The 25,994-nt window shown below is 41.8% G+C and overlaps 1 protein-coding gene and 1 pseudogene across 4 annotated transcripts in view; both read left to right on the forward strand.

The window, feature by feature from the left end:
- The window catches only part of ANKRD42 (ankyrin repeat domain 42), a gene marked incomplete at both ends in the record, with an annotated part of 37,309 nt that extends 12,871 nt beyond the window's left edge, over positions 1 to 24,438 (forward strand). For 2 of the 3 annotated variants that reach the window (XM_080912873.1, XM_080912874.1), the window contains 7 exons: positions 6,336 to 6,536; positions 8,328 to 8,453; positions 10,089 to 10,194; positions 14,009 to 14,181; positions 17,578 to 17,704; positions 21,121 to 21,265; positions 24,223 to 24,438. In XM_080912873.1, the coding sequence (XP_080768999.1) occupies positions 6,336 to 6,536; positions 8,328 to 8,453; positions 10,089 to 10,194; positions 14,009 to 14,181; positions 17,578 to 17,704; positions 21,121 to 21,265; positions 24,223 to 24,315 (971 nt within the window). Of the gene's footprint in view, positions 1 to 6,335; positions 6,537 to 8,327; positions 8,454 to 10,088; positions 10,195 to 14,008; positions 14,182 to 17,577; positions 17,705 to 21,120; positions 21,266 to 22,577; positions 22,662 to 24,222 lie in introns of those variants that run through there. The other variant, XM_080912875.1, reaches the window with a different exon arrangement.
- Positions 4,337 to 5,925, forward strand: LOC308416966 (UV excision repair protein RAD23 homolog A-like; annotated as a pseudogene). The gene is made up of 2 exons: positions 4,337 to 5,235; positions 5,741 to 5,925. The product of its transcript is annotated as a UV excision repair protein RAD23 homolog A-like (transcript).
- Positions 24,439 to 25,994: the final 1,556 nt, after the last annotated feature.

The raw sequence follows: 25,994 nt of genomic DNA on the forward strand, positions 1-25,994 counted from the left end.
AGTTTAATTTGAAATAAACTGTATATAAAGTGGTATTGAAATTCAAAAGACAGGTCCTAGTAAGATTGGATTCTTGAAGGCTGGAGAGATGGCTCCACAGTGAAATAACTTGCTGCTGTTCTGGTTCTCCAGAGGATTTTAGTTCAGTCTCCAGGGCTCCTATGGCTGGTTCACATCAGCCTGTAACTCTAACTGCAGGGGTCTGATGCCCTTTCCTGGACTCCTGGAGGTCACGTGTACTCTTGTGCACATATGCACTTGTACTCTTGTGCACATATGCACTTGTACTCTCATGCACATATGCATGTGTACTCTCATGCACATACACATTTGGCATTCTTTTTGTGCAGATTTGTTGGTTGGTGTGAATACATTATTTTAAATATGTGAAAGTGATTTTACTTTGCTCTCATCCTTTTGAAACTTATTCTTTTGTTCAATTAAATCTCTCTCCCCCACCCCCTTTGTGTGTTCATGTGTTTTGCTTTAGATTGAGTTTAGAGCCTAGCATACGATCTCTACCAGTGAGATACAGTCCACCCTCCACCACAAATTTAAAGTATAATGTCTGTATGGAAAAGTACCCAATTCTGTGCACATGCCATTGCCTTTCCATATATGAACACATCATTAAAACCATTAGATTAACTAATAATTTTTGCTTGCACCCAGAAAGGTCTTCCACATCCCCTTTCCGGATACTTTCTATCTTTCACAATTAATCTGTGACTTCTGCTTATAAATCAGTCCCCCCTAGTTTTGAGCTGGACATGATAAAATAAATTAGTACTCCAAGTGGCTAGCTTGCATTTTCCGCAGTTGGTGTACCACCTTTACCCCATAGTGGTATTTAAGGGTCTCACATGCAGCCGGGTGTGGGGGTTGGTGTGTGCCTCCAGCTGGGAAACTCCATGGGCTGAGTAGTGAGATCAAGGCCAGCCTGGGCTCTACAGGGAACTTCTCTCTTATTCAGAATTTAGATTTAATTGTACATAAAATTAAATCTGTAATGGTAGTATAAAACACAGAGGGTCTGGAGACATGGCTCAGCAGTTAAGAGCACTTCCACTCTTACAGCAGACCTAAGTGTATGATGTCTCAACACCAAGGGTGTGCAGCTCAGACACATGCACACATATAAAGAATGCTTTAAATTATAAAAGTACAGATATATAATTTTAAACAAATATAATTAAGGTTTTCTCTCTCTTTTGTTTCGCTCTGTCTATCTATATATATAATATCTATCTATCTATCTATCTATCTATCTATCTATCTATCTATCTATCTATCTAATATAAAGGCTTGAAACCAGAAGGCAGAAGGACAACTATTTGGGGAAAGGGCAACAAGAAAGGCAAATGAGATAGTGATTATCAGCAGTTTACAATAATACTATAAAAACATAGTGAAATTCATTATTTTAATGCCATCTAAAAATTCATAATGAAGGTAATATGGGAATATGGAAGAAATCATTTAGTAGCTCTTATTTTACTAACCCTGACCATTAACTAGTTGTTTTATGTTTAGTAATTCTGTCGAGTTATTGGATCTCTTGCTGGTTTTAATTTGTAATTTTGCTCATGACTACTGCCAAGGCACATAATTTTATATATTTATGTTTAGTGGCTACTTGGTTAGTTTCTGTTGTGATATACCAGTCCAGATGTCCTTCCTATATTCTGATTCTTCTTCAAGAGTTGTAAGGGTTCTTCACAGAGTCTAGATGGAAGCCTTCAGCTACATACATTGCACATGCCTTTTCCATTCTATAGGCCGATGTTTTACTCTTGAGACATCCTTTAGTAAATAGAAGTTTACCTTTAATGTAGTTCAATTTAATAATATCTTCTCTTTGTGGTTAGTAATTTTTATATTTGACTCAGAAATGCTCCTGGTTAATGTGGTCATAGAGACCTTTGACTTGGAGAAATTTTGTTATTTTACTTTCATGTTTATATGTCCATCCTACTCAGAATTGACCTTTTAATGTGCTCTACAAGGTCACAGTCACTTTCATTTCAAGTGTGTCTGATCAATTTTGTTCTTTTTTGCTGTTTTCTCATTAAAAAGATCAAGCTTGTTTTTAAAATATGTATACTTGTTATAATAGTATAGTATAGAGGATACTTCCTGAGTGACTAGTGTTGCAGTAAATATTAAAAAATAAATAATGATTTATCTCTTTATTGGCCCTGAGGTCTCACTCCTCAGGCCAGACCCTGATAAGGAGACCCGCACCTCTGGCGCCTGGTCTGAGCTACCACCAAGGCCCAATTTATCCACGAAACTTCCTTTCCCTGGAGGGTTTTCTACCACCTGTTTTCTGCCTCTGTCCTAGGGTGTTTCTCTATCCCAAAATCCCACATAAATATAACTCTACAGCACAATAGCTTTTCATTCAGGTTTATATATTCAACTCTCAATCCACAAACCCTCTACACAACAAGATTACGTCAAATAGACAAAGATACAAACTGCACTTCTCTATGAGATATTAGGCCTATGAAATCCTTAATGTTCATAGCTTTTTAACGCCAATAAATCTCACCTGGGTCTAACTGGTCCTTGGGAAACTTGGTGTTCCTAAGATCTCCACCCTTAGTTCTCTCCTACCTCTCCCTCTCCACCTCCCTCACCCCTCCCAGTCGCTGGCTTTCCTTTATTTTACTAATTAAAATGGGAAGGTTCAGATAAAGTCACCTCTTGACTGGGCAGCCCTTCTTGTGGAAGTGGAATTATCATTAAAATACAAACGGCTTCAGGACAATCAACAACTAGAGATACTCCTAAAAAACTTTTTATGGGGCAGATTTGGGGCTTAAAACTCCTTTAATAGTGATTTAAGCATGAAAGGGAAAAGAGATGCTTAGAGAGACACATCACATATAATGAGCATGTGCTCTGAGAGACTTGCATATACTTATTGAATGTCACCCACATATGTGTCCATGTGTTAGAGGTAACTAAGTAGGAAGTACAGCCATTGCTTTCCTGTAGTGTGAGGGGGAAGATGAACGATCCAAACATACATTACACAGGAATACATGTGTGGGTAAATATCCATGCAAAGGGGAGCAGAGGATAGTGGAATAAAAGAGTGTCATAGTCAGGCAATGACTATGGTGGAGACCAAAGGAATTGTCTTATGACTGATCCGAGGACTAGGTGACGAGGTATGTGCTGCTGTGGTTTGCATAGTAGCCAATAAATGTGACCAGGACAATATAACAGAAGTGTACCAGGAGCAACTGAAAGGGTTTGAACACAGCATGACCGGAGCAGACTTATGCCTGAGCCTATGATTCTCAGCCTGTGGGTTGAGACCCCCTTAGTACCTCTACCTCCAAAAATATGTACATTGCAATTTTTAACAGTAGCAAAATTACAGTTATAAAGTAGCTACAAAAATAATTTTATGGGGCTGGAGAGATGGCTCAGTGGTTAAGAGAGCTGACTGCTCTTCCAGAGGTCCTGAGTTTAATTTCCAGCACCCACATGGTGGCTCACGGCCATCAGTAATGGTATTTGGCGCCATCTGGTGTATCTGAAAACAGCTACAGTATACTGTGTAATAAACAAATAAATCTTAAAAAAAATAATGTTATGATTGGGGGCCACCAAGGTGAGGAGCTGTATTCAAGGGTTGCAGCGTTGGGAAGGCTTAGATCCACACTGCCTTATAGGGTCATTTTGGCTGCCTGGCATGCTCAGGTACCTGGTTTAATCTCCAGTGCCCAGGGAAAGAAAACAGAAGTGCAGGGTTTAACTACTGTTTGGGTTCCACTGTTTATGCTGGTGTAGAATGAAAGAACTGAGGAGACAGGACGGAATTGGGTCCTATGTATATTTTGAGGGAGACCTAGGAGTTTCTGATATAGCCATGTGGGGAGGGACAGAGGTAATCAAGCCTGGACAACATAGGAAGGAGACAGTTTCCTAGGAGTTAAGATGCAGCAGACAATGTCAGGACAATTTGAGGGAAGAGCTTAGTTTTGCAAATCTGTGAGGTGTGCAGGAATATGTGATGAAGTCATTAGCAGGGTTCATTTTCAGGGGCAACCTTTTGGAAGGGCTGCATCATGGCCCAGCAGTATTGTATGTGCCAGCAAACTAGCCGCGGGACGTAAGGACTTTTCTTTCTTAAGGACACAGCGGACCACCTTGCTTTCCTTTAATCACAGATTGCCCAAATATTGAACTTTTTCTTTGAAGTCATTGCTTCATAACTCTCCCTTCCCCCCAAAGTTCTGGCTTCTGGCCTTTCAGTCTGATCTCATACTTGAAGTATTCTTTGGGCAGTGTGGCTGGGCACTCCGATGGCGGAGGTGGCATGAGTTGCAGTTGCCGTTGCTCTGTCCCCGCTGTGGCCGTAGCCATCACCATCACTCTTTAAAAACGTTGTAGAAGCAGATCTTCAAGATCCGCATGGAACCTAACGAGTCATGAAGGTGCTGAAGGAGAAGACAGAAGCTGAGAAGCCCGACATGTTTTCCCTGCGGCTGGACTGAAACTCATCTATGCTGGCAAGATCTTCAGGGAATACCATATAGATGAGAAGAACTTTGTGGTTGTCATGGTGACCAAGGCCAAGGCTGGCCACGGTACCTCTGCACCCCCAGAGGCCTCACCCACTGCTGCCCCGGTGCCCTCCATACCTTTTCCTCCAGCCCCCGTCTCAGGCATGTGTCATCTTCCACCTACCAGCCGAGAGGACGAGAGCCCATCAGAGGAGTCGGCCACAATGTCTCCAGAATCCATTTCTGGCTCTTTTCCCACTTCAGGTTGCAGTGAGTGAGAGGAAGACGCAGCTTCCACACTAGTGACTGGCTCTGAGTAGGAGACGATGCTGACTGTGGTCATTTTCATGGAGTCAGTTGTAGCCACCTTGAGGGCCAGCTGCAGCCACCCCCAAGCTGTGGAATACTTGCCCACTGGAATTCCGGGAAGCCCTGATCCTGAACATGGTTCCTTCCAGGAAAGCTAGGCACCTGAACCGAACAGCCAGGCCACAGAAGCAGGGGAGAACCCCCTTGGAGTTTGAGCGGGACCAGTCGCAGTTCCAGAACATGCGGCAAGTGATTCAGCAGAACCCAGCGCTGCTGCCTGCTCTGCTCCAGCAGCTGGGCCAGGAGAACCCTCAGCTCTTACAGCAAATTAGCCATCACCATGAGCCGTTCACCCAGATGTTGAATGAGCTCACCTAGGGAGCTGCTATAGAGGGGGAGGTTGGTGCCATTGAGGGACCCTAAGGGCTTTTACAGTTTCACAGCCTCCTTACAGCTTCCCCCTCCCACTGAGGGTCTTACAGCGCTCCTCTTCCACTAAGGGCTTTTGTGGTCCAGCACCCTCCAGGAAGGAGTGCTTCAACCTTGTCTGTGCAGCCCCTGGAATGTAGGGGAAGAGCCTTAATATATGACCCAAGCAGGTGCTAAGCAGCACTTCTTCCCAGGGAGAAGTGTCTTATCTGGGTTGCCCTGGAATGTAGGGCATAGGTCCTGAGATGCAACCCACGTTGGCAGCAGCCAATCGATTTAAAAGTCAACTAAACCCACCAGTGCTTGCACGCCTGGTCACCATCGCTGTAGCCCACCTACAGGGTCACCTCTCCTCTGGATGTAGGCCACCCCAGTGCACTGGACTAATAAACCTCTTGCTTTTGCATGGATCCCCGATTTCTTGTCTCATTCATCGGAGCCTCAAATAGATAAGACTCAATTTGGGTCTTAAACCATAGGCGAGGAGGCCCCACACATGAACTATATCCAGGTGACACCACAGGAGAAGGAAGCTGTAGAAAGGAGTCCAGCCTGCTCAAAGTTGTTGGCAAGACCAGGAGGTGACAGATGGGCCCCTATTGGCCTCTGTTCCAGCTCCCTGCAGCCAGATGGAGAGGCACTTGCCTGTTTCCCCGTCCCCTGAAGCATCCCCAAGGACAACCCTCCTTTCTCCACCATGATGAGGGGGAAGCTGAAGCCCTAAACGTTTATCCTCCATTGGAGTGGCCCAGATCTTTCCACCTGGAGTAAGTCTGTCAGAAGTCCAAGGCCTCCCCAGTCTGGCCTCTAGCCTGGAAAAGGGGTAACATCAATTCTGAATGAAGGCCAAGGCCACCTTTCCCCAGGACAGAACCACCTCTGATAAAGGTGCTGAGGTGAATAAAGTTTTTTTGTCTGTTCATCCCATTCTTATTTGTTTTGGTTCTTTATAGCTTTTAGAAATGAATTTGTTATTTTACTTTCAAAGCTTTAGTGTGGAAATAGTGAATTTGCTAATGTGTGATTAGTATGCAGTCTTTTAGGACTAAGCCCATTCTTTTGTCCTACTTACAGTTCACTTAGCAGCCATGGAAGGCCACCTCCATTGCTTTAAGTTCCTACTGAGCAGAATGAACAGCGCAGCACAAGCCTTAAAAGCCTTCAATGATAATGGAGAGAATGTACTGGACCTGGCCCAGCGCTTCCTGAAACAGAACATTGTACAGTTTATTCAGGGGGCTGAGTATGAAGGAAGCCCTCCGGACGATCAGGATGGTGAGTAATTAACCACGTACTTTAATAGAGAAAGGTAATAATAAATGGAACCCAAAGATAAAGAACTTGTAAGGCAAATGCTCTACTGAAACTTAGCGTATGTAACTACCGGTATTCATCCAGATTCTTTATTATGAAGCATCTTAGACAAAGCATGTAATCAGTAGTATAGAGAACAGTGTATGTGACTGTGTAGCCTAGTTTCATGGCAGCTGGATACAATGTAGGTCATTTGAGAGGAGGAGCCTATTTGAGAAAATGCCCCTTAAGATCTAGCTTTAGGCAGGCCTGTAGGGCATTTTTTAAATTAGTGATTGATAGTGGAGGGTTCAGCCCATTTGTGGGGCCTGGGCCTATGCAATCACTGATCTGCTTTGTGTTAATGCAGATTACCTTGCATTTTCTGGAGTTTTGTATCTAATCATATGTGCTCTGTGTACTTGTAGTTTATTCATCTTTATTGCTTTATTGTATTCTGTGATCAATTGAGCTGAGGTGAGCATTTGCATTGCTTTCAGTTTGGGATTTATCAGTAGGGTGGCTGTTATGTTCCAGGGACATATGTATCTATCCCTCTTGGTAAGTAGTAGGAGTGAAACATGTAGTGGGCATATATCTAACTTTAGATATTGTTTAAGGAGCTACTTTTCTTTCTTTGTTTCTTTCTTTGTTTCTCTTTCTCCTTCCTTTCCTTCCTTCCCTCCCTCCTTCCTTCCTTCCTTCCTTCCTTCCTTCCTTCCCTCCTTCCTTCCTTCTTCCTTCCTCTTCCTTCCTTTCTTCCTTTCTTTCTTCCTTCCTTCCTTCCCTCCCTCCTTCCTTCCTTCCTTCCTTCCCTCCTTCCTTCCTTCTTCCTTCCTCTTCCTTCCTTCCTTCCTTCCTTCCTTCCTTCCTTTCTTCCTTCCTTCCTTCCTTCCTTCCTTCCTTCCTTCCTTTCTTCCTTCCTTCCTTCTTTCCTTCCTTCCTTCCTTCCTTCCTTTCTTTCTTTCTTCCTTCCTTCCTTCCTTCTTTCCTTCCTTCCTTCCTTCCTTCCTTCCTTTCTTTCTTTCTTCCTTCCTTCCTTCCTTCCTTTCTTCCTTCCTTCCTTCCTTCCTTCCTTCCTTCCTTCCTTTCTTCCTTCCTTCCTTCTTTCCTTCCTTCTTTCCTTCCTTCCTTTCATTATGGTTTTTTTGAAACAGGGTTTCTCTGTGTATCCCTGGCTATCTTGGAACCTATTCTGTAGACCAGGCTAGCCTCAAATTCGGAGATCCACCTGCCTCTGTCTCCCGAGTGCTGGGATTAAAAGCATGTGCCACCATGTCTGGCAAGGAGCTGCTTTCCAACGTCCTCTGTTCTTGCCAACAAGGGAGTGGTCACTGTTCTGTTGTCGCTTTAGTGGTGAGTGCTGTTCCCTGGAGCATCTTTTCCTGGACTGGCTCCTCAGGCTTCTTCTTTAATGAAACATCTTCTTACTTTCTGACATCTCATAGTTATCGAGAGTTTTTATTTTTAGTACGGATTCCTGAAATAAACTCTGTCAGATGTATATTGCAAACATTTTCTCCCATTCATATCCTTCTAGTTTTCAAAGGGTAAAAATGTTAAATTTTAGTAAGTTATAATTTGTAATTTTGCTGTTTTAGAAAGTGTAGAACATTTGGTGATTTATTACATTTTTTTTATGTTAGTGTATCAGTTGAACCCACCTGGGTAGCTTCATACTTAAGATAATATTGAGACCTGAATTGTGTGGCAGCTTGAGGTAGGGAGAAGAACAAAGTCATACGTCTACTAAAATGTTGACTTCTTATTCAGATTTAGACTTTCCAGGTCACGTGGCTGCCTTTAAGGGTGATTTAGAGATGCTTAAGAAACTGATAGGTGATGGGGTAATCAATCTAAACGAACGTGATGATAATGGATCAACTCCCATGCATAAAGGTGAGCTCTTCCTACTTCAGCTTTAGTTGTGATTTCTTGTGTGTTGTTCAGTCTTGAAAGTAGGTATCAGGAGTATAAGAGATGGCTCAGTGGTTAGAGCACTGACTGCTCTTCCAGAGGTCCTGAGTTCAATTCCCAGCAACCACATGGTGGCTCACAACCATCTGTAATGAGATCCGATGCCCTCTTCTGGTGTGTCTGAAGACAGCCGCAGTGTACTCATATAAATATAAGATAAATAAATATATAAGATAAATAAATCTTAAAAATAAAAGAAAGTAGCTATGAGAAACCTACCCTGGGGGGTAGCCGTGAATGTTATATGGAATACACAGAGTCTCATTTCTAGTTCAAGTGCCTTTTATGATGCCAAGTATGTCAGGATCCTTCTTACAACATTTTTTTTTCTTTTAGAAAAAGAGTTCTTTTTTTTTTTTTAATTTTATTTTGAAAACAGGGTCTTGCTATATATTCCTGTGAGTAGGCTGGCCTCAAACTCAGAGATCTGCCTGCCTCTGCCTCTGTCCTGGGCACTTTTCTTTATTATGTATATGAGTATTGTCTGAATGGTTACCTGAACTGGCTAGAAAAGAGCATTAGCTCCGCTGATAGTGGAGCTGTAGACAGTTGTGAGCTGCCTTGTGGATGCTGGGACTTAAAAACAAGCGCTCTTAATGGCCGGGCCGTCTCTCCAGGCCAAATCCTTCCTTTCCTTTCCTTTTCTTTTTTTTTTTTTTTCTTGTCATTTTTTCAGAATTCTTTTGTTATATTCCATTTTAGAGAAATTATTCATCTTCCAGTTTTCCTTTGTGTGACTTGAGATAGAACAGAAATGTCAGGTTAAACTAATTATTTTAAACCAAACACCATTATTCATGATCACAAATATGATTTTTTGATCACATTCAGGAACAGGAAAGACAGTATGTTGCCTTTTTTTTTTTTTTTTTTTTTTTTTGTCTAAAGGAGATTTTTTTGTCTTACTTTGGGAGATTCTGTAGTATATGTTTGGCTGCTTGTTCTGGATGGGGAGAGATGAAGGGAGGGAGTAGGAACTGAGAAATCGGCAAGTCTCCAAGGATCAAAGTGATGATGTGTGTATAAAGACTTAGGAACAGTATGTTTATGGCAGTTCCCAGTACATCTCACTATATTTAATGGTTAGTGAGATCCTGTCCATGTCTGTCAATGCCAGAGTGAGATTGGGGTGACGGCCGCCAGCGATGTGGTCCAGACCTGATGGCATGAGTTGGATCCTTGGAGTCTGCATGGTAGATAGGCAGAGAGCAAGACTATTGCTGTTTTTGTGGCTGGCATGCTCACTCTGGAGACATAAGAGTGCATAGGCGCTGTGCAGATGACATAGCACCTGAGTAAGGCTTAGGAAGACTGCTTTCTAGTGTCTGACTTGCTTGTTTGAACTTTAAACTCCAAATTCTATATCTGTATCCAACATTATTTGGATAGGGCCTGAGCACAGCAGATGTTTGGTTAAATGTCTAATAAATGTACAGGCGAGAGAGAAGAGCTTCGCACAGCTTGCTTTGTTAGTTCCTGTGAGGTCAAGATGTCCGAAAACTGTGTCTGATAACTTTTTTTCTGTGTGTGTTATGTTTCCTTGTTTCTTTTTAAAAGCTGCTGGGCAGGGCCACGTCGATTGTTTGCAGTGGTTAATGGAAATGGGAGCCGACAGCAACATTACCAACAACGCCGGAGAGAGGCCGAGCGACGTGGCCAAGAGGTAGAGATCCTGTCTAGTTGCTTCTGTTGTCTTCCTGCTTCCGCTTTTAGAGTTGTGCATTCAGTTTCCCACACTTAGATTCCTGATTATTTAATACAGGCTTGGGGGATGCTGATGGCATCAGTTTGTAAGTTGGTTGATGTTTATTGTCTCCTCTTTAAAGCACTCATTCTCAGCTGGATGATGGCATTGGATGGTATTGGTTCTCTTTTCTTTGAGGAAGGGAACTTTCAAAATGAGAGCCAAGTCTGTGACCGTAGCATCTACCCCACAAGGTCAGCTCCAGGAGTCCTCAGCACACTAGAGTGGTCTAACCAGTGTGCACCATGCTTGCTCCACCCAGGTATCCTTGAGGCCTTGCTGAGAAACACGGGTAGCGAGGAGCAACAACAGTGATGCTAGAGCAGCAGAAGGACGGGTCTGAGTCGTAGTTAGGGACTCACATGGGCGCTAAGTGCAGCTTCTATTGCGGAGCGCTGAGCTCGTGCAGTCAGGCCCTTCTGCTCATTCATTGTTTCTTCAGTGTCTGGTCTGGTTCCCATAGTGCAGGCACCGTGGCCACAAGTCAGACTGTGAAGGTGGGAGGCACAGTGCCTGCCGTCACGGAAGCCCTAGAGACGTTTCTCCAAAGGAAACAAATGTACAAGCAAAGCTCACTCATCAAACCGTCACCTCTCCCATGTCACTGGTGTGTGTGAGCAAGGAAAACTGCAGAGGCGTGGCTTTGAGCACAGTACAGATGAGCGTAGATGATGACACAGAGAGGGCAGAGGGATGGGACTAGCCTGTTGTAAGAAAACCAGTTTGTTTTAGTTTTCTTTTTAAGCAGCAGCAGCGTTTGTACAGACACTTGCTGGAGGATCTGCACCATCACATTTGGTGTTTTTGTCATTAGTGCTGCTTGAATTGTCCCGTGAGTGTGGGCTGCGGTGGCAGGGGAGGCCCAGGCACTGCTTAACTTACGTGTGGCCTAGGCTGCCCTTCAGCTTGCAGTCCTGTCTCAGCCTCCCTGCTGCTGGGATCAGAGGATTGTGCCACTGTACCTCATGGAATTGTTTTCTTGCTGTTGGTTTTAAAGGGTTCTTTATATATTCCAGATACTAGTTCTTTCTCAGAAATATCCTTTGCAAAGGATATTTTTCTCTCAGTTGTAGGAGGGTGTTTTCATACCCTAGAAACACCTTTGGAAGTGAGTCAGTTTCAGGGAAGTTTTCCCTCTATGGAGTATGTGTTTGCTGTTAGATCTTCAGAATCTTTGTGACTTTGTATTCTGTGTTTTCAGTCTATGGCTCATTGTGTGTGTGTGTATGTATGTGTGTGTGTGTATGTATGTATGTATGTGTATATATGTATGTATGTGTGTATGTATGCATCTGTGTATGTATGTGTGTATGCGTGTATGTGTGCATGTATGTGTGTATATATGTATGTATGTATGTGTACGTATGTATGCATGTATATACGCATGTATGCATGTATGTATGTATGTGTGTATGTATATATGTATGTGTGTATATATGTATGTATGTGTGTGTATATATGCATGTATGTATGTATGGCACTCACACACACATATTGTACTGGGTATGTATCTAAGTTCATTCTCTTATGGATATCAATTATAGCACTGTATGTTGAAAATACTTTCGTCACTGCCTTTGTGACTTTATTTGCTTGTCTGGACAGGTCTTAGTCCAGACTGGCTTTAAATTACCAGAGGGCCCAAAGTGGCCTCAAAGCTATAATCCTCCTGCCACCTTAGCTTCAAGTACTGAGATTATAGGTATATGCCAACATATATCCAACTAATACTTAAACATACTGAAATACAAAAATGGAAATGAGAACTGTATATCCAAGGAGAATAAGAAAGGATGACTAAGTTAACTTATAGGGTAAATTAGGATATTAAAATTTAATTTAGGTAAATTATTAATAAAATAAGGAATGGGAATTAGGGGAAAATAGCAGGAAGATTGGTAAGAGAGAAAAGGTGTGAAGAACTAAGGTATGAGAAATAATAGGAAGAAGAAAATTAGAAAAAAAGAGCATTTAAATACATGTGCATACCCAGCATTCTAAAGGCCGGGGCAGGTCTACAATCCCGGTAGAGTTCCAGACCATCCAGTAGTATTAGTAATGTAGTACAGGTAGAGTAGTACAGGTAGAGTAGTACAGGTAGTGTAGTACAGGTAGGGTAGTACAGGTAGAGTAGTACAGGCAGAGTAGTACAGGTAGAGTAGTACAGGTAGTGTAGTACAGGTAGGGTAGTACAGGTAGAGTAGTACAGGTAGTATAGTTAGGTAGAGTAGTACAGGTAGTGTACTACAGGTAGTGTACTACAGGTAGAGTAGTACAGGTAGAGTAGTACAGGTAGAGTAGTACAGGTAGTGTAGTACAGGTAGGGTAGTACAGGTAGAGTAGTACAGGTAGTGTAGTACAGGTAATGTAGTACTGGTAGAGTAGTACAGGTAGAGTAGTACAGGTAGAGTAGTACAGGTAGAGTAGTACAGGTAGTGTAGTACAGGTAGTGTAGTACAGTTAGTGTAGTACTGGTAGTGTAGTACAGGTAGAGTACTATAGGTAGAGTAGTACAGGTAGAGTAGTACAGGTAGTGTAGTACAGGTAGTGTAGTACTGGTAGTGTAGTACAGGTAGAGTAGTACAGGTAGAGTAGTACAGGTAGAGTAGTACAGGTAGAGTAGTACAGGTAGTGTAGTACAGGTAGGGTAGTAAGGTAGAGTAGTACAGGTAGAATAGTACAGGTAATGTAGTACTGGTAGTATAGTACAGGTAGAGTAGTACAGGTAGAATAGTACAGGTAGACTAGTACAGGTAGAGTAGTACAGGTAGTGTAGTACAGGTAGGGTAGTACAGGTAGTGTAGTACAGGTAATGTAGTACTGGTAGTATAGTACAGGTAGAGTAGTACAGGTAGAATAGTACAGGTAGACTAGTACAGGTAGAGTAGTACAGGTAGTGTAGTACAGGTAGGGTAGTAAGGTAGAGTAGTACAGGTAGAATAGTACAGGTAATGTAGTACAGGTAGTGTAGTACAGGTAGAGTAGTACAGGTAGAGTAGTACAGGTAGTATAGTACAGGTAGAGTAGTACAGGTAGAGTAGTACAGGTAGAGTATTACATGTCGAGTAGAGTAGTACAGGTAGAGTAGTACAGGTAGAGTAGTACAGGTAGTGTAGTACAGGTAGAGTAGTACAGGTAGTGTAGTACAGGTAGAGTAGTACAGGTAGAATAGTACAGGTAGACTAGTACAGGTAGAGTAGTACAGGTAGTGTAGTACAGGTAGGGTAGTAAGGTAGAGTAGTACAGGTAGAATAGTACAGGTAATGTAGTACAGGTAGAGTAGTACAGGTAGAGTAGTACAGGTAGAGTGGTACAGGTAGTGTAGTACAGGTAGTGTAGTACAGGTAGAGTAGTACAGGTAGAGTAGTACTGGTAGAGTAGTACAGGTAGAGTAGTACTGGTAGAGTAGTACAGGTAGAGTAGTACAGGTAGAGTAGTACAGGTAGTACTACAGTTCTTTGCTTCTTCCATAGTTGAAAGCACAGTGTGTCTGGATTTGAGCTGTTCACTGTCTGTTGCATGTCTGTAGTTACACACCCAAAGTTCTGGTTTCAGTCTGTTTTAGATACAACAGATCTCAGTGATCTTCTGGTACAGGCTTGCCTCCTTGCTTGGTGGTGGGTTGACAGAAGCCCATGGACCATGAAGTTGTCCAGGTTGAGTGTGAGCTGCAGTTTAAATGTATCTTATGTCTTTTGGATCTGGTTAATTAATTACTAATTCTTTTTTACAGATTCGCCCATTTGGCAGCAGTGAAGCTCTTAGAGGGGCTACAGAAATATGACACAGATGACATTGAAAGTGATAAAGACCACATAAAGGTTTTTCTTAGGCATGGTGTTGAAGGAAGCACCGATGCCAAGGATGACTTATGTCTGAGTGAATCAGACAAAGCAAACGCCAGAAGTAAGTATGCTGCCTCTGTCATGAGTCAGCCACTCAAAGATACAATGGCCACGGGGCTGGGGAAAGGGCTCAGCAGGTAAAATCACTGGCTGCAATTCCTAGACCTCATGTAACACTGGCAAGGTGGCATGTTCCTGACGTGATGGCAGGCAAAGACAGGGTAATACCTCAAAGCTCCAGGGCCACGTAACCTGGAGTAACCTGTAGTAACCTGTAGTAACTTGGAGTAACCTGGAGTAACCTGGAATAACCTGGAGTAACCTGGAGTATGCATCCATGAACAACAAAGAACCTACACTGGAGGTTAACCTTTGAACCCCAAACATGTGTTGTAGCACATGCTCACCTGAATGCACATAAGAGAACGTGTGTACATATCAATGTGCACACACAGACTATATATCTTACACACACCATAAACAAATGATGCCAGGGGTGGTGAGCTGGCTTGGTAGGTGGTTAAGAGCTCTTGTTGCTCTTAACTATATACATAAATAAAATTTATTTATTTATCCTTAAAAATAATTTATTTGTTAAATAAAAGTTAACAATACACATAAATAAAAATTAACTATCAGGCCTACTTTTTTACTACAAGTTTGGAAATTATTCAAATAATACTGTCTACAAAGAAAAGTAATTTGGTATTTTCAGAATTAGAACTACTTCCAGCATTTTTGTCCTAAGAGTTATTTACAGTATAAAAAAGTGTGTGACAGGGTCTTTGGAGTGAAAGAATGCAACATGGGAACTGAAGAAGTTAGATAAGACAAAGGTATTAAAGTGGATCATAAACACAGAGCCAAGTCCAGAGTGTAGTGCTGCCCCTTGGGAGGCTCAGAGGACCAAAGTCTGAAGCCAGTCTGGACTGTATAGTCTTAGAACCAGTCTCCAGCGAATGATTGCCACTTGGAAGATAATCTGGCTTCATTTACTGGTGTCTTGATATGCTCAGGCTGTTGTAATTAGAGGCTAGGAAAGTTAACAGAAATTTATTTCTTGCAGTTAGGGGTTGGAACTCCTAGCTCAAAGTCTAACATGATTGTTTTATGGAGAAGGGCCTGCTTTTGACTATAATATGACCATGTCCTCAAATGAAAGAGTGAGGAGGGCTTGGGGGCAGAACAAAGATGCAAATGTGATTCATCGAAAGTGGACTGTAATGATAGTGACCCATGAGAGTAGGGTCCCTGCTGCCGTGCCATTCAACTCCAGACACCTTCTAAGAACCCTGTCTCCAAGTAGCATCACATTGAAAGATGGAGCTTTAATGTGAATTTTGGGAGAGATCTGTTCAGTCAACAACGAATGGATAACCACCCAAACATTCTAAATTAGTTTTAAGTTTGACTGCCCCACTCCCCCAGAATACATGCTACTTGACACAAATACCCAGAAGCCAATGAGGCTGTGGCTTTTATACGTGTTATGTTTTAGAAAACAAACAAGCAATCAAACAGGAGAGATAGCTTAGTGTTAAGAGCACTGGCTGCTTTTCCAGAGGACCTGGTTCAATTCCCAGTACCCATGTGGGAGCTCACAACTGCCTGTAACTCTAGTTTCAGATCTGACACCCTCACACAAATGTGAATACAGGCAAAATACCAATCCCTCCCTTCCTCTCTCCCTCTCTCCATATATATATAATTTTATAGAACGAAACAACTAGAGCAAATTTTTGTCTCTGTGGCAGTCCGGCTGGCATTTCAGCTCCTGGTATATAATTTTGCCAGTATTTTTGCTTTATAATATTGAAAGGTTTATATTTCTGTAGAACTTTACAAAACATTTTCATCTATCACAGTAAGTGTATGAGAATGCTAATATCTTTTAAGAAACACTAATTAGGGTGTCCGTATAATTTGCTGTATAAAGAGCCTAGAGTGATTTGAATGAAAACAGCCCCCACAGGCTCATAGGGAGTGGCACTCTTAGGTGTGACCCTGTTAGAGGAAATGTGACTCTGGGAATGGGCATGAGGTTTCAAATGCCCAGGCCAGGCCCAGTGTCTCTCCTTGCTGTCTGCTGATACATATGTAGAACTGTAGCTACCTTCCCGGCATCAAATCTGCCTGCTCGCCACCATGCTTCTCACCAGCAGGGCAGCCGACTAAGCTGACACCGTGAGCCATCCCCAACAGTAAGTGCTTAAAAGAGACGCACAGTCATGGTGTCACTTCAGCCAGAGAACTTTGAGACAGAGCCCTGGGTTTGCAGATGCTGTTACTCGGAAGTCACTCTGTAACTGGATGGAAGGCTTTCAGACTTGTGTATGTAGGACCCTTGTCACCACACTTATTGTGTCCACATAACCTGACTATCTCTTCTCATTGTGTTTGTTCTAATGGATAAGGCTAGTTTCAGTGAACCTCTGGTGAGGAAAGCTAGAAGAATGTGTTTGAAGTGAGGCTAATGTAAGCACAGCCATGGAAGCTGTAGAGCGAGTGAATAGTGGGTCTTAGGCAGCGAATTCAGATGTCAGAGCATCCCCACCAGGGATTTAGTCTCCGAAATCCAGCAGTGCTGCTATTGCTGCCCTGACAGAATTGTTAGGAGGCTTAATTTCACACACTAACGGATGGGAACTGCTGAGCTTGTGGCAGAAGCTCAGAAATGTCAGTTGCCTTCCTTTTGATCTTTGAAAGATGTTTTTAGTTATTTTAGGTGGAATATATAGTTGTGCTTAAACAATATTTTCTAAGAAAAAAATTGAAATTCATGTCTAGATATATCTATTTTTCCTTTAAAAAGACTTAAAAGCTCCCAGTCAGTCTCAGGCGTATTTCCAGGGGCATGACAGACCTTTCCATTGTGAATTCAGCCAGGGTAACCTGCTGGCATCAGTCTTCCTAACTTTCTATCATGCAGCAGATAGTACATGACCTGGCACTTCTTAAAGCACGGCTAATCTTCCGTAAGATGCCTTGCCTATGACGTGAGCACTGTAATTATCCGACGATGTCCCAGTAACAGAATCTTCCAGTTGTGTCTTTATTGCTTGCATTGCTATTTTCCCTTCTACATATCATCACACCTCGATCAGTTCCTTCCATGAGCTGCAGACAATGGCTCTGTTAAAGAGGAAGCAAACTGGGGGTGGTGGTGGAGAGATTGCTCGGTGGTTAAGAGCTCAAGGAGCTGGGTTTGGTTCCCAGCACCCATGTGGCAGATCATAACCATCTATACTCCAGTTCCAGTGGATCAAATGCCTTCTTCTGACCTCCACAGGCACCAGACACAAATGTGGTTCACAGACACACAGGAAGGCAAAACACTCACACACATAAAATAAAATTAATAAATATTCTAAAAAATCGTTTTTTCAAAAGGAAGAAATGTTGGGAGAGAATCATCCTGCTGTCATCTAAATCAGGTTCTTATTTAACTGTCTTTCAGTGAGAGCTTATAAGAAAATTGTAGAATTGAGACAACTTCTGGAAATCGCTGAGAGCAACTTTAAACACTTGGGTGGGATAACAGAAGAGGAGCTAAAGCAGAAGAAAGAACAGCTGGAGTCTAAGAAGTAATGTCCTTAAAACCAATGCACTGTATTGAGTATCTGTGAATTCCAAGGGATCCTTTCTCTCTCTGTCCCTCTCCCCTACCTCCCTCCCTTCCTTTCCTTTCCTTCCTTCCTAGGAATGGTGATACATAACTTTAATCACAGTGCTTGGGAGGCAGAGGCAGAGGCAGGAAGATCTCTTTGAGTTTGAGGTCAGCCTGGTCTATATATATAGTGAGTTCTAGGATAGACAGGACTATAAAGAGAAATCCTGATTAAACAAACAAACAACCCACCCTTTTTGTGGTTAAATAAAGACAGGATCTTAAAATGTAGTGTTGTTGGCCTAGAATTCACTATAGCCCACGAATGGTTCAAGTTCAAAGAGTTTCCCTGTGTCTTTCTCCTGCAAGCTGGAATTAAAGGATTATGCCACATGTCTGGAATCTGGAAGATTCTTACACATTTCCAAGCTCATCTTTTAGTTTAAGGTCCAGCCTTGACTCCCTACTGGACCACACCTATGCTGACTCTGAGGCAATACTTTTTTTCTGATTTTATTGGATATATTTTATTTACATTGTGAATGTTATCCCCTTTCCTGAATTTCCCTCCATATCCCCTATCCCATCACCCCTCCCCTGCTTCTATATCACCCCTCCCACCCTGACATTCCCCTATACTGCAACATCAAGCCTTGGCAAGACCAAAGGCTTTTCCTCCCATTAATGTCCAACAAGGCTATTCTCAGCTACATGTATAGCTGGAGCCATGGGTTCGTCTATGTGTATTCATTGAATAGTGGTTTAACATCTGGGAGCTCTGGTTGGTTGGTATTGTTGTTCTTACTGGGTTGCAAGCCCCTTCAACTCCTTCAATTCTTCTTCTAACTTCTCCATTAAGGACCCCATTCTCAGTTCTATGATTGGCTGTGAGCATCCGCCTCTGTATTTGTTATGGTCTGCCAGAGCCTCTCAGGAGACAGCTATACCAGGCTCCTGTCAGCATGCACTTCTTGGCATTGGCAACATTGTCTGGGTTTGGTGGTTCAATATGGGCTGGATCTCCAGGTGGGGCAGTTTCTGGGTGGCCTTCCCTTCACTCTATGCTTCAAACATTATCTCCATATTTCCTCCTGTGAGTATTTTGTTCCCCGTTATAAGAAGGACTGAAGCATCCACACTTTGCTCCTCCTTTTTCTTAAGCTCTATGTGGTCTGTGAATTGTATCTTGGGTATTCTGAGCTTTTGGGGTAATATCCATTTATCAGTGAGTGCATACCATGGGTGTATTTTTGTGATTGGATTACATCACTCAGGATTATATTTTATAGTTCCATTCATTGCCTAAGAATTTTATGAAGTCATTTTTTAAATAGCTGAGTAGTACTCCGTTTTGTAAATGTGCCACAATTTCTGTATCCATTCCTCTATTGAAGACCATTTGGGTTCTTTCCAGCTTCTGGCTATTATAAATAAGGCTCCTATCAACATGGTAGAGCATCTTTTGTGTATATGCCCAGGAGTGGAATAGCTGGGTCCTCAGGTAGTACTATGTTTAATTTTCTGAGGAATTGTCTGACTGATTTCCAGAGTGGTTGTACCAGCTTGCAATCTCACCAACAATGGAGGATTGTTCCTCTTTCTTCACATCCTTGCCAGCATCTGCTGTCACCTGAGTTTTGGATCTTGGCCAATCTGACTGGTGTGAGGTGGAATCTCAGGGTTGTTTTGATTTGCATTTCCCCAATGACTATTTCTTTAGGAGATCCTCAGCCATTCAGTATTCCTCAGCTGAGAATTCTTTGTTTGGCTCTGTACCCCATTTTTGAATAGGGTTATTAGATTCTCTGGAGTTTTGAGTTCTTTATATATATTGGATATTAGCCCTTTATCAGATGTAAGATTGATAAAGATCTTTCCCAATCTGTTGGTTGCCATTTTGTCCTATTGACAGTGTCCTTTGCCTTACAGAAGCTTTGCAATTTTATGAGGTTCTTTTTGTCAATTCTTGATCTTAGAACATAAGCCATTGGTGTTCTGTTCAGGAAAATTTCCCCAGTACCGGTGTTCAAGGGTCTTCCCCACTTTCCCATCTATTAGTTTGAATGTATCTAGTTTTATGTGGAGATTCTTGATCCATTTGGACTTGAGCTTTGTACAGGGAGATAATTATGGATTGACTTGCATTCTTCTGCATGCTGACTGCCAGTTGAACCAGCACCATTTGTTGAAGAGGCTGTCTTTTTTCCATTGAATATTTTTGCTCCTTTGTTAAAGATTAAATGACCATAGGTGTGTGGGTTCACTTCTGGGTCTTCAATCCTATTCCATTGATCTACCTTCCTGTCTCTGTATCAATACCGTGTAGCTTTTATGACTATTACTTTGTAATGCAGCTTGAGGTCAGGGATGGTGATTATCCCAGAACTTCTTTTATTGTCTAGAATGGTTTCCACTATCCTGGGATTTTTATTATTCCAAATTAATTTGCAAATTGCTCTTTCAAACTCTATGAAGAATTGAGTTGGAATTTTGATGGGAATTGCATTGAATTTGTAGATTGCTTTTGGCAAGATGGCTTCCAAAGCCATCCTAACTCAAATACATCAGGAATGGCCCTGGTAGTTCTACTAACTTTACAAATCAGCCTACATTTCTGCAAAGTCTTACTTCCAAGCTCCCATCACAGTTCATTAAGCTTTTAGCACTTGGAGCCCAGCGTTGTAAAAGCTTCCACAGTCTTCTCCAAGACACCCTGGCCAGGTCTGTCACAGCTGTAGCCAACTCCCTGCACCAAGTTCTGTCCTAGTTTGGCTTTTTTAGCTGTGATGAAACATTGACCAAAACCAACACGGGCTAGGACAAAGGAAAAAGTGGTCACTTAACTTATGCATCCAAGTTACACTCTTGTCTTTGAAGGGAAGTCAGGGCAGGAACTCAAGGCAAGCACCTGGAGGCAGGAACTGAAGCTGCTCACTGCTTGCTCCTCATAGCTTCTTTAGCTAGTTTTTAATACTCGGAGGGCCATGTGCCCAGATGGGCCTGGCTGGGCCTGCCCATATCATTTATTTTCATTAAGAACAGCTCCCAGGTCCGTCTGACAGAGGAAGGTCTCAGTTACAGCTCCCCCTTCACTTGACTCTAGCTTGTTTCAAGCACAGAAGTATTAATCACCTGCTCCACATTTCCTATTACTGATTCCTGCTTCATTTTTCTGTCTCCAGTTCTTGTTACCTTCCAGTACACCATGTATTTCACTTATTTATTTTATGGTCACTGCTTGTCCTCAGTTCTTAAACCACTGTTGGATTATATAAGATCTTAAGCACAGTTGGCAATGAATGATTCATTTTACTTTAAAGTATAGATGGTTTCCACTGTTAACAAAAATAGTTGTTAGGTAAATCAGAACTGACGGAAAAACATTTTTGACAGGACCATCAAAGAGCTGCAGGACCAGCTGGCCTACGAGCGACTCCGCAGGGAGAAGTTAGAGTGTCAGCTGGATGAGTACCGAGTGGAAGTAGATCAACTCAAGGAAACGCTGGAGAAAATCCAGGTCCCCAGTGGCGTGGCCATGGTTGGTGTCTCTTCACATTTATTGTTCTTGATAAATGATATATAGAAGTGGCTAAAATTTGAGTTGGGGTGAACTTGAATTCTCTCAATAATCTTTTTTGATGTGGGCAAACCTTTGGCCTATTTGAACTTGTGTTACAAAGTAGAGCTAACTATACTTTCTAGAATACACACCAGGATTGTGAATTTGATATTCTTTACCACTGTGAATAAGCATTTTCCTACTTTCTGGAGCTGTATTTTGAGTTTCAAATATATAACTTTTGTTATAAAACAAACAAACAAAAAGGCCAAGATTAAAGGGCAAGAATTTAAATAGTGAGTCCACCAGATGTCAGTTTTAGACAAAGAAACAACCTCTCAACAACCCAAATCAGAACACAAGAAATTCTAGAATGAGGACAGAATAACAGTTTCTCTTCAGTAGGGCACTTAGAGCCATCCAGGACAGCCAGGGCTACATAGAGAAACCCTGTCTCAAAAAACACACTGTAACAAAACACATGACCTGTAACAAAACATCCTGGCTTTTTATTTTATGCAAACAAATTGTTAACCTCTTTATTACTTTAGAAAACATAAGTGTTCATTAAAAACAGATAAATGTACTTCCTCACACCAAATTTCCTTATCCAGATGAAGCCACTGCTAACAGTTTAGTATAACATGCGATGTAGCTAATTTTCAATTTACCCACAAATATATGTTCACATGCCTTCCTTCATTTCCTCCCATTTATTCTTTTCTTGAAATAGGGTCTTACGTATCACAGACCTAAAATGTACCAGGCTCATTTACAGTCTCCTGCCTCAGACTCTTATGTGTTGTGTTTGCAGGTATATGCCACCATGTTAGACTAAGATGGGTGGCTTGTTTGAGCATACAGATAGTGTGACATAGGAACAGATTCAGACCCTCTCTGTTTTAAGCTCTCACTAGGGTTCCTTTTGTTCTCATAGCTAAACTACCTGAAATTCCTAGCAGTGTATAATTTTAAAATAGCTAAAACAAGACCAGATTTTTACCCCATATCTCTTTTCTTCTCCTTCCCTTGTTTCTTCTTTTCCTCCTTTTCTCCCTTCCCTTCCATTTTCCTTTCTTTCCTCCCTCCATCCCTCCTTTCTTTCTTTCTTAAGACAGGATTTTTCTGCATAGTCCTGACTATCCTGGAACTCACTCTGTAGATCAAGCTGGTCTTGAATTTATAGAGATCTGCCTTCCTCTACCACCTTAGTGCTAAGATTAAGTGCACTACCACTGTCCCCAGATCTATTTTTAACTGTCTAGGTTTTTTGTTCCTTCGTTTGAGACAGGGCCTGTGTAACTCTTGCTGGCCCAGAACTCATTTTGTAGATCAGGCTGTACCAAGCCTTCCAGATGCTAGGGTGAAGGAATAAAGGCGTGGACCACTAGGTGGTACCAGTTTTGGATTCTTGAATCTTTCCATTCATTTATTTCTCCTTTCATGCATAATCTGTAGACATCCAGTCCTTCCTTATTCAAATTCATTTCAGTAAACAGTCCGCCTGGTTTTTCCTGTCATTTCTTGTTCTGAAAAATCTTGCCTTAATGAAGTGTATTCCTCAATTTGGGTTTCACTTTAACTTAATGTGCCCCATAAAAGTCCTTAGAAGGCACCTTACTGCTGTCCCAAGACTCCTAACCAAACACTCTTTCTACTAAGCACGCTGTACTGCTTTGAAGACACACCCCCACTTTTTAGTTTGGTTCTATACTTTACCCAAAGTCCTGAAATTGTAAGTTTCATGAGAACATTTAACACATGTTGAAATCTTGGTCATTATCAATAATTAATATATTAGGCTTGATGTCAAAGCTTTATGTTTTGCATATACTATTTTATGTTACATATTGAGAAACCTAGTGACAGGTGGTAAAGTGACAGCAGCTTTTTATGTAGCCGTGACTGTAACCTGCCTACCTCCAGTCCACCCATGGTTTCCCCTTATTCATTCCACAAGCCATTCACTCATTTTCTTACTGCACTTGGGAAAACTCCTGGCAGATGTGTCTTTACGAACGTAGGTTTCAGGAAGCAAGTGGAAGGAAGGGTATGGAGACGTGGTGTCATCTCTCCAGGTTGGGTAGGGGGTAGCATGTTCAGAGCTCACATGCTAGTGTTTAGGAGTTAACTGTAGCATGTTAGCAACGGCTAACGATGGGAAGACTTTCATGAGTAACTCTCGCCACGGGCTCTCTCCAAGGACATGTGTACAGTGTATATTTGTCATTTTCTTCCCCACTCATCTCTTCCCAGAACCCACTTTATATTTTTCCTTTTTAAGAAAAAACAAAAACCTAACCCAAAACCATACACACATGAAACAAAACAAAACAACAACAACAAAAAAAACCAAAACAAACCAAAAAACCTACAAAATCTGTTTGGTGTTCGCCAGCTATTCCAGAGCATGTAGTGGTGAATGGTAGACACAGTGATTTTTGACTCAGATCATTCAACAGTGACTAACAGTGGGCATCTGTTGTGCTCATCCCTCTCTTGCTCCTTCCGTTAGCATTTACTGGTTATTCTGTGTTCACTCATGTGAATACCAAGATGAGAAAGATTCAGTGATGGTGGACAATGGGCAGAGTGATAGAGGAAACATACCTTGTTAATGGACACTGTATAAAATGTATTAGCACATCCCACATGTCAGTTATGCTGTGGAATGATAGTCAAGAGAAGCAGAAATGACAAGTCATTCCTTTTGGGGGCTCTATTAAGTAGCAAGCACTGACTTTCAAGGCTCTCCTAGTCTTACTGATTCAGCACAACATGACGCACAGGTACTTTAGATCCAGGAATATAGTTACACAAAATCTTAAAAAAAGTTAATCAGAGCAGAAAATACTTAGCATGGCTCTTTTGTTCCTTTTGGAAATATAGAAGAATGTTAGCATGGCACATGTATTTGACTCTCTGTTTCTTTATAGGAAGATGACTCGTGTGAGTCTAGCAAAGAGAAGCGTGAAAGAAGAGTGAAAAAAAAGGCGTCTCCTGGGGGCATGTTTGTGAGAAGGTACTAATCGATGCAGTAACATTAAATAAAGCCTTGATCTCCCTTCACTGTAGAGATATGTGAATCAATAGAAATCCCTCAGTCCTGAAGGTGAAAATGTTGTATATCAAAGGGACTTAAACATCTCAGACTCAGGGTACTTTTATATACATATATATGCAAGCCAACATCCATGAGTAATAATTTTACAAGTACTCACATAAAGTGGGAACTATCATGATACAATCTAATAGTCAAAGGAAATCCAATTGTGGATAATAAAAATTATTAAAATGATACTATGGCTTCACAGTGAATTTTATTTTACTGTCTAGATGCTCTAATGTGCATATGATCTTTGCTAGGTATTACAGTACATACCTCTAAATCTAGCCCTTAAGAACCAGAGGAGTATTATGAGTTTGTGGGCAGCTGGGCGCCACAGTGACTGTCTCAAGACACTCATGCATGTATGTACGTGTGTGTGCACATGAGCACACACACTACCCACTCTGACAAAATATTTATTCAAATGACTTCCAACTTTTACAAAGCATCTAGACTTGGGGGTGGGGGGGGTAAATTTTTAAACAGAGCAGTTAGAACAATTACTAAATGTCTTATTCAAACGCTTTATATGAGGGAAAATTTACTCTAAAAAAAGTGCATGCTACACCTTTACTAAGAGGACCACTTAAGTAATGAGGTTGGGAATTCCATCTTTGCTCTGTGCTGTGCTTTATGGAAGCAGATAAGAGGCAGATTTTACAGCAAAGCACATGGTTTTCATTTAATTCCCAAACATTCCCACCCTATTTCTTTCTTCCTATGGTGAGCCAACAAAATATGTGATGGCTATTTAAACTTAGCTAGTATGAACAGGATTTGATGTCTGCAGGAATCTGATTGCTGAGATCAGATCAGGCTAGTCAGAAGTCCAAGCAGTTGTTAAAAATGGCACGGATGGGATGGGGAGGTATATCAGTTGGAAAAGTGCTTGCCTAGCATACATGAAACTCCAGGTTTAATATACAGCACCACATCAAATGGTCAGTCATTCTTGGCTGTATCAATCTGGATAGAGAAGTAAGGTGTAAGAAAAATATAGAGGGGCTGGAGAGGTGACTCAGTGTACAAAGAGCTTGAAGCACCCGTGTTTGTATCTCTAGCTCTCTTATAAAACCTTCGGTTACAGCTTGTGTCTGTGATCCCTGTGCTGGGGGCAGGAACAGATGGATTCCTGGGGCTTCTCAGTTTAGCTGAAAGGGAAGAGGTTGGGGAAGAAAAGGGGACAGGAGCAGGGGTGGGGTGGGAGTGGGGAGAGGGAAGAAAGGAGAGATCTTGTCTCAAAGTAAGACACCCAAAAGTGATGTTTGTCCTCCACATGAATGCACATGTAAAACTCACACACATATACACACAAGGGAAAAAGGAAGAGGAAAATGTGAAGACTACAAAACAACAAAAGGAAAACAATACAAATTTGAATTTCCTTTTTTTGGTTCTGGTGTGGGAAGTTTCGATCCCAGTACTATATATGAATGTATGCACCCCATGGAGAGATGTTTGTACTAAGTGAATCACTGGGAAGTTTGTCTCATATAGATGGGTCAATGTGAAGTAATTCAGGAGGTGAGGGTGAGTGCTGGGGAACATAGGGTAGTTGGTGGACACCTAATCAGCCAACGTGCATTAAGTTTTGGGTTC

The sequence above is a fragment of the Micromys minutus genome (assembly GCF_963924665.1).
Source record: "Micromys minutus genome assembly, chromosome: 2".
Taxonomy (NCBI): domain Eukaryota; kingdom Metazoa; phylum Chordata; class Mammalia; order Rodentia; family Muridae; genus Micromys; species Micromys minutus.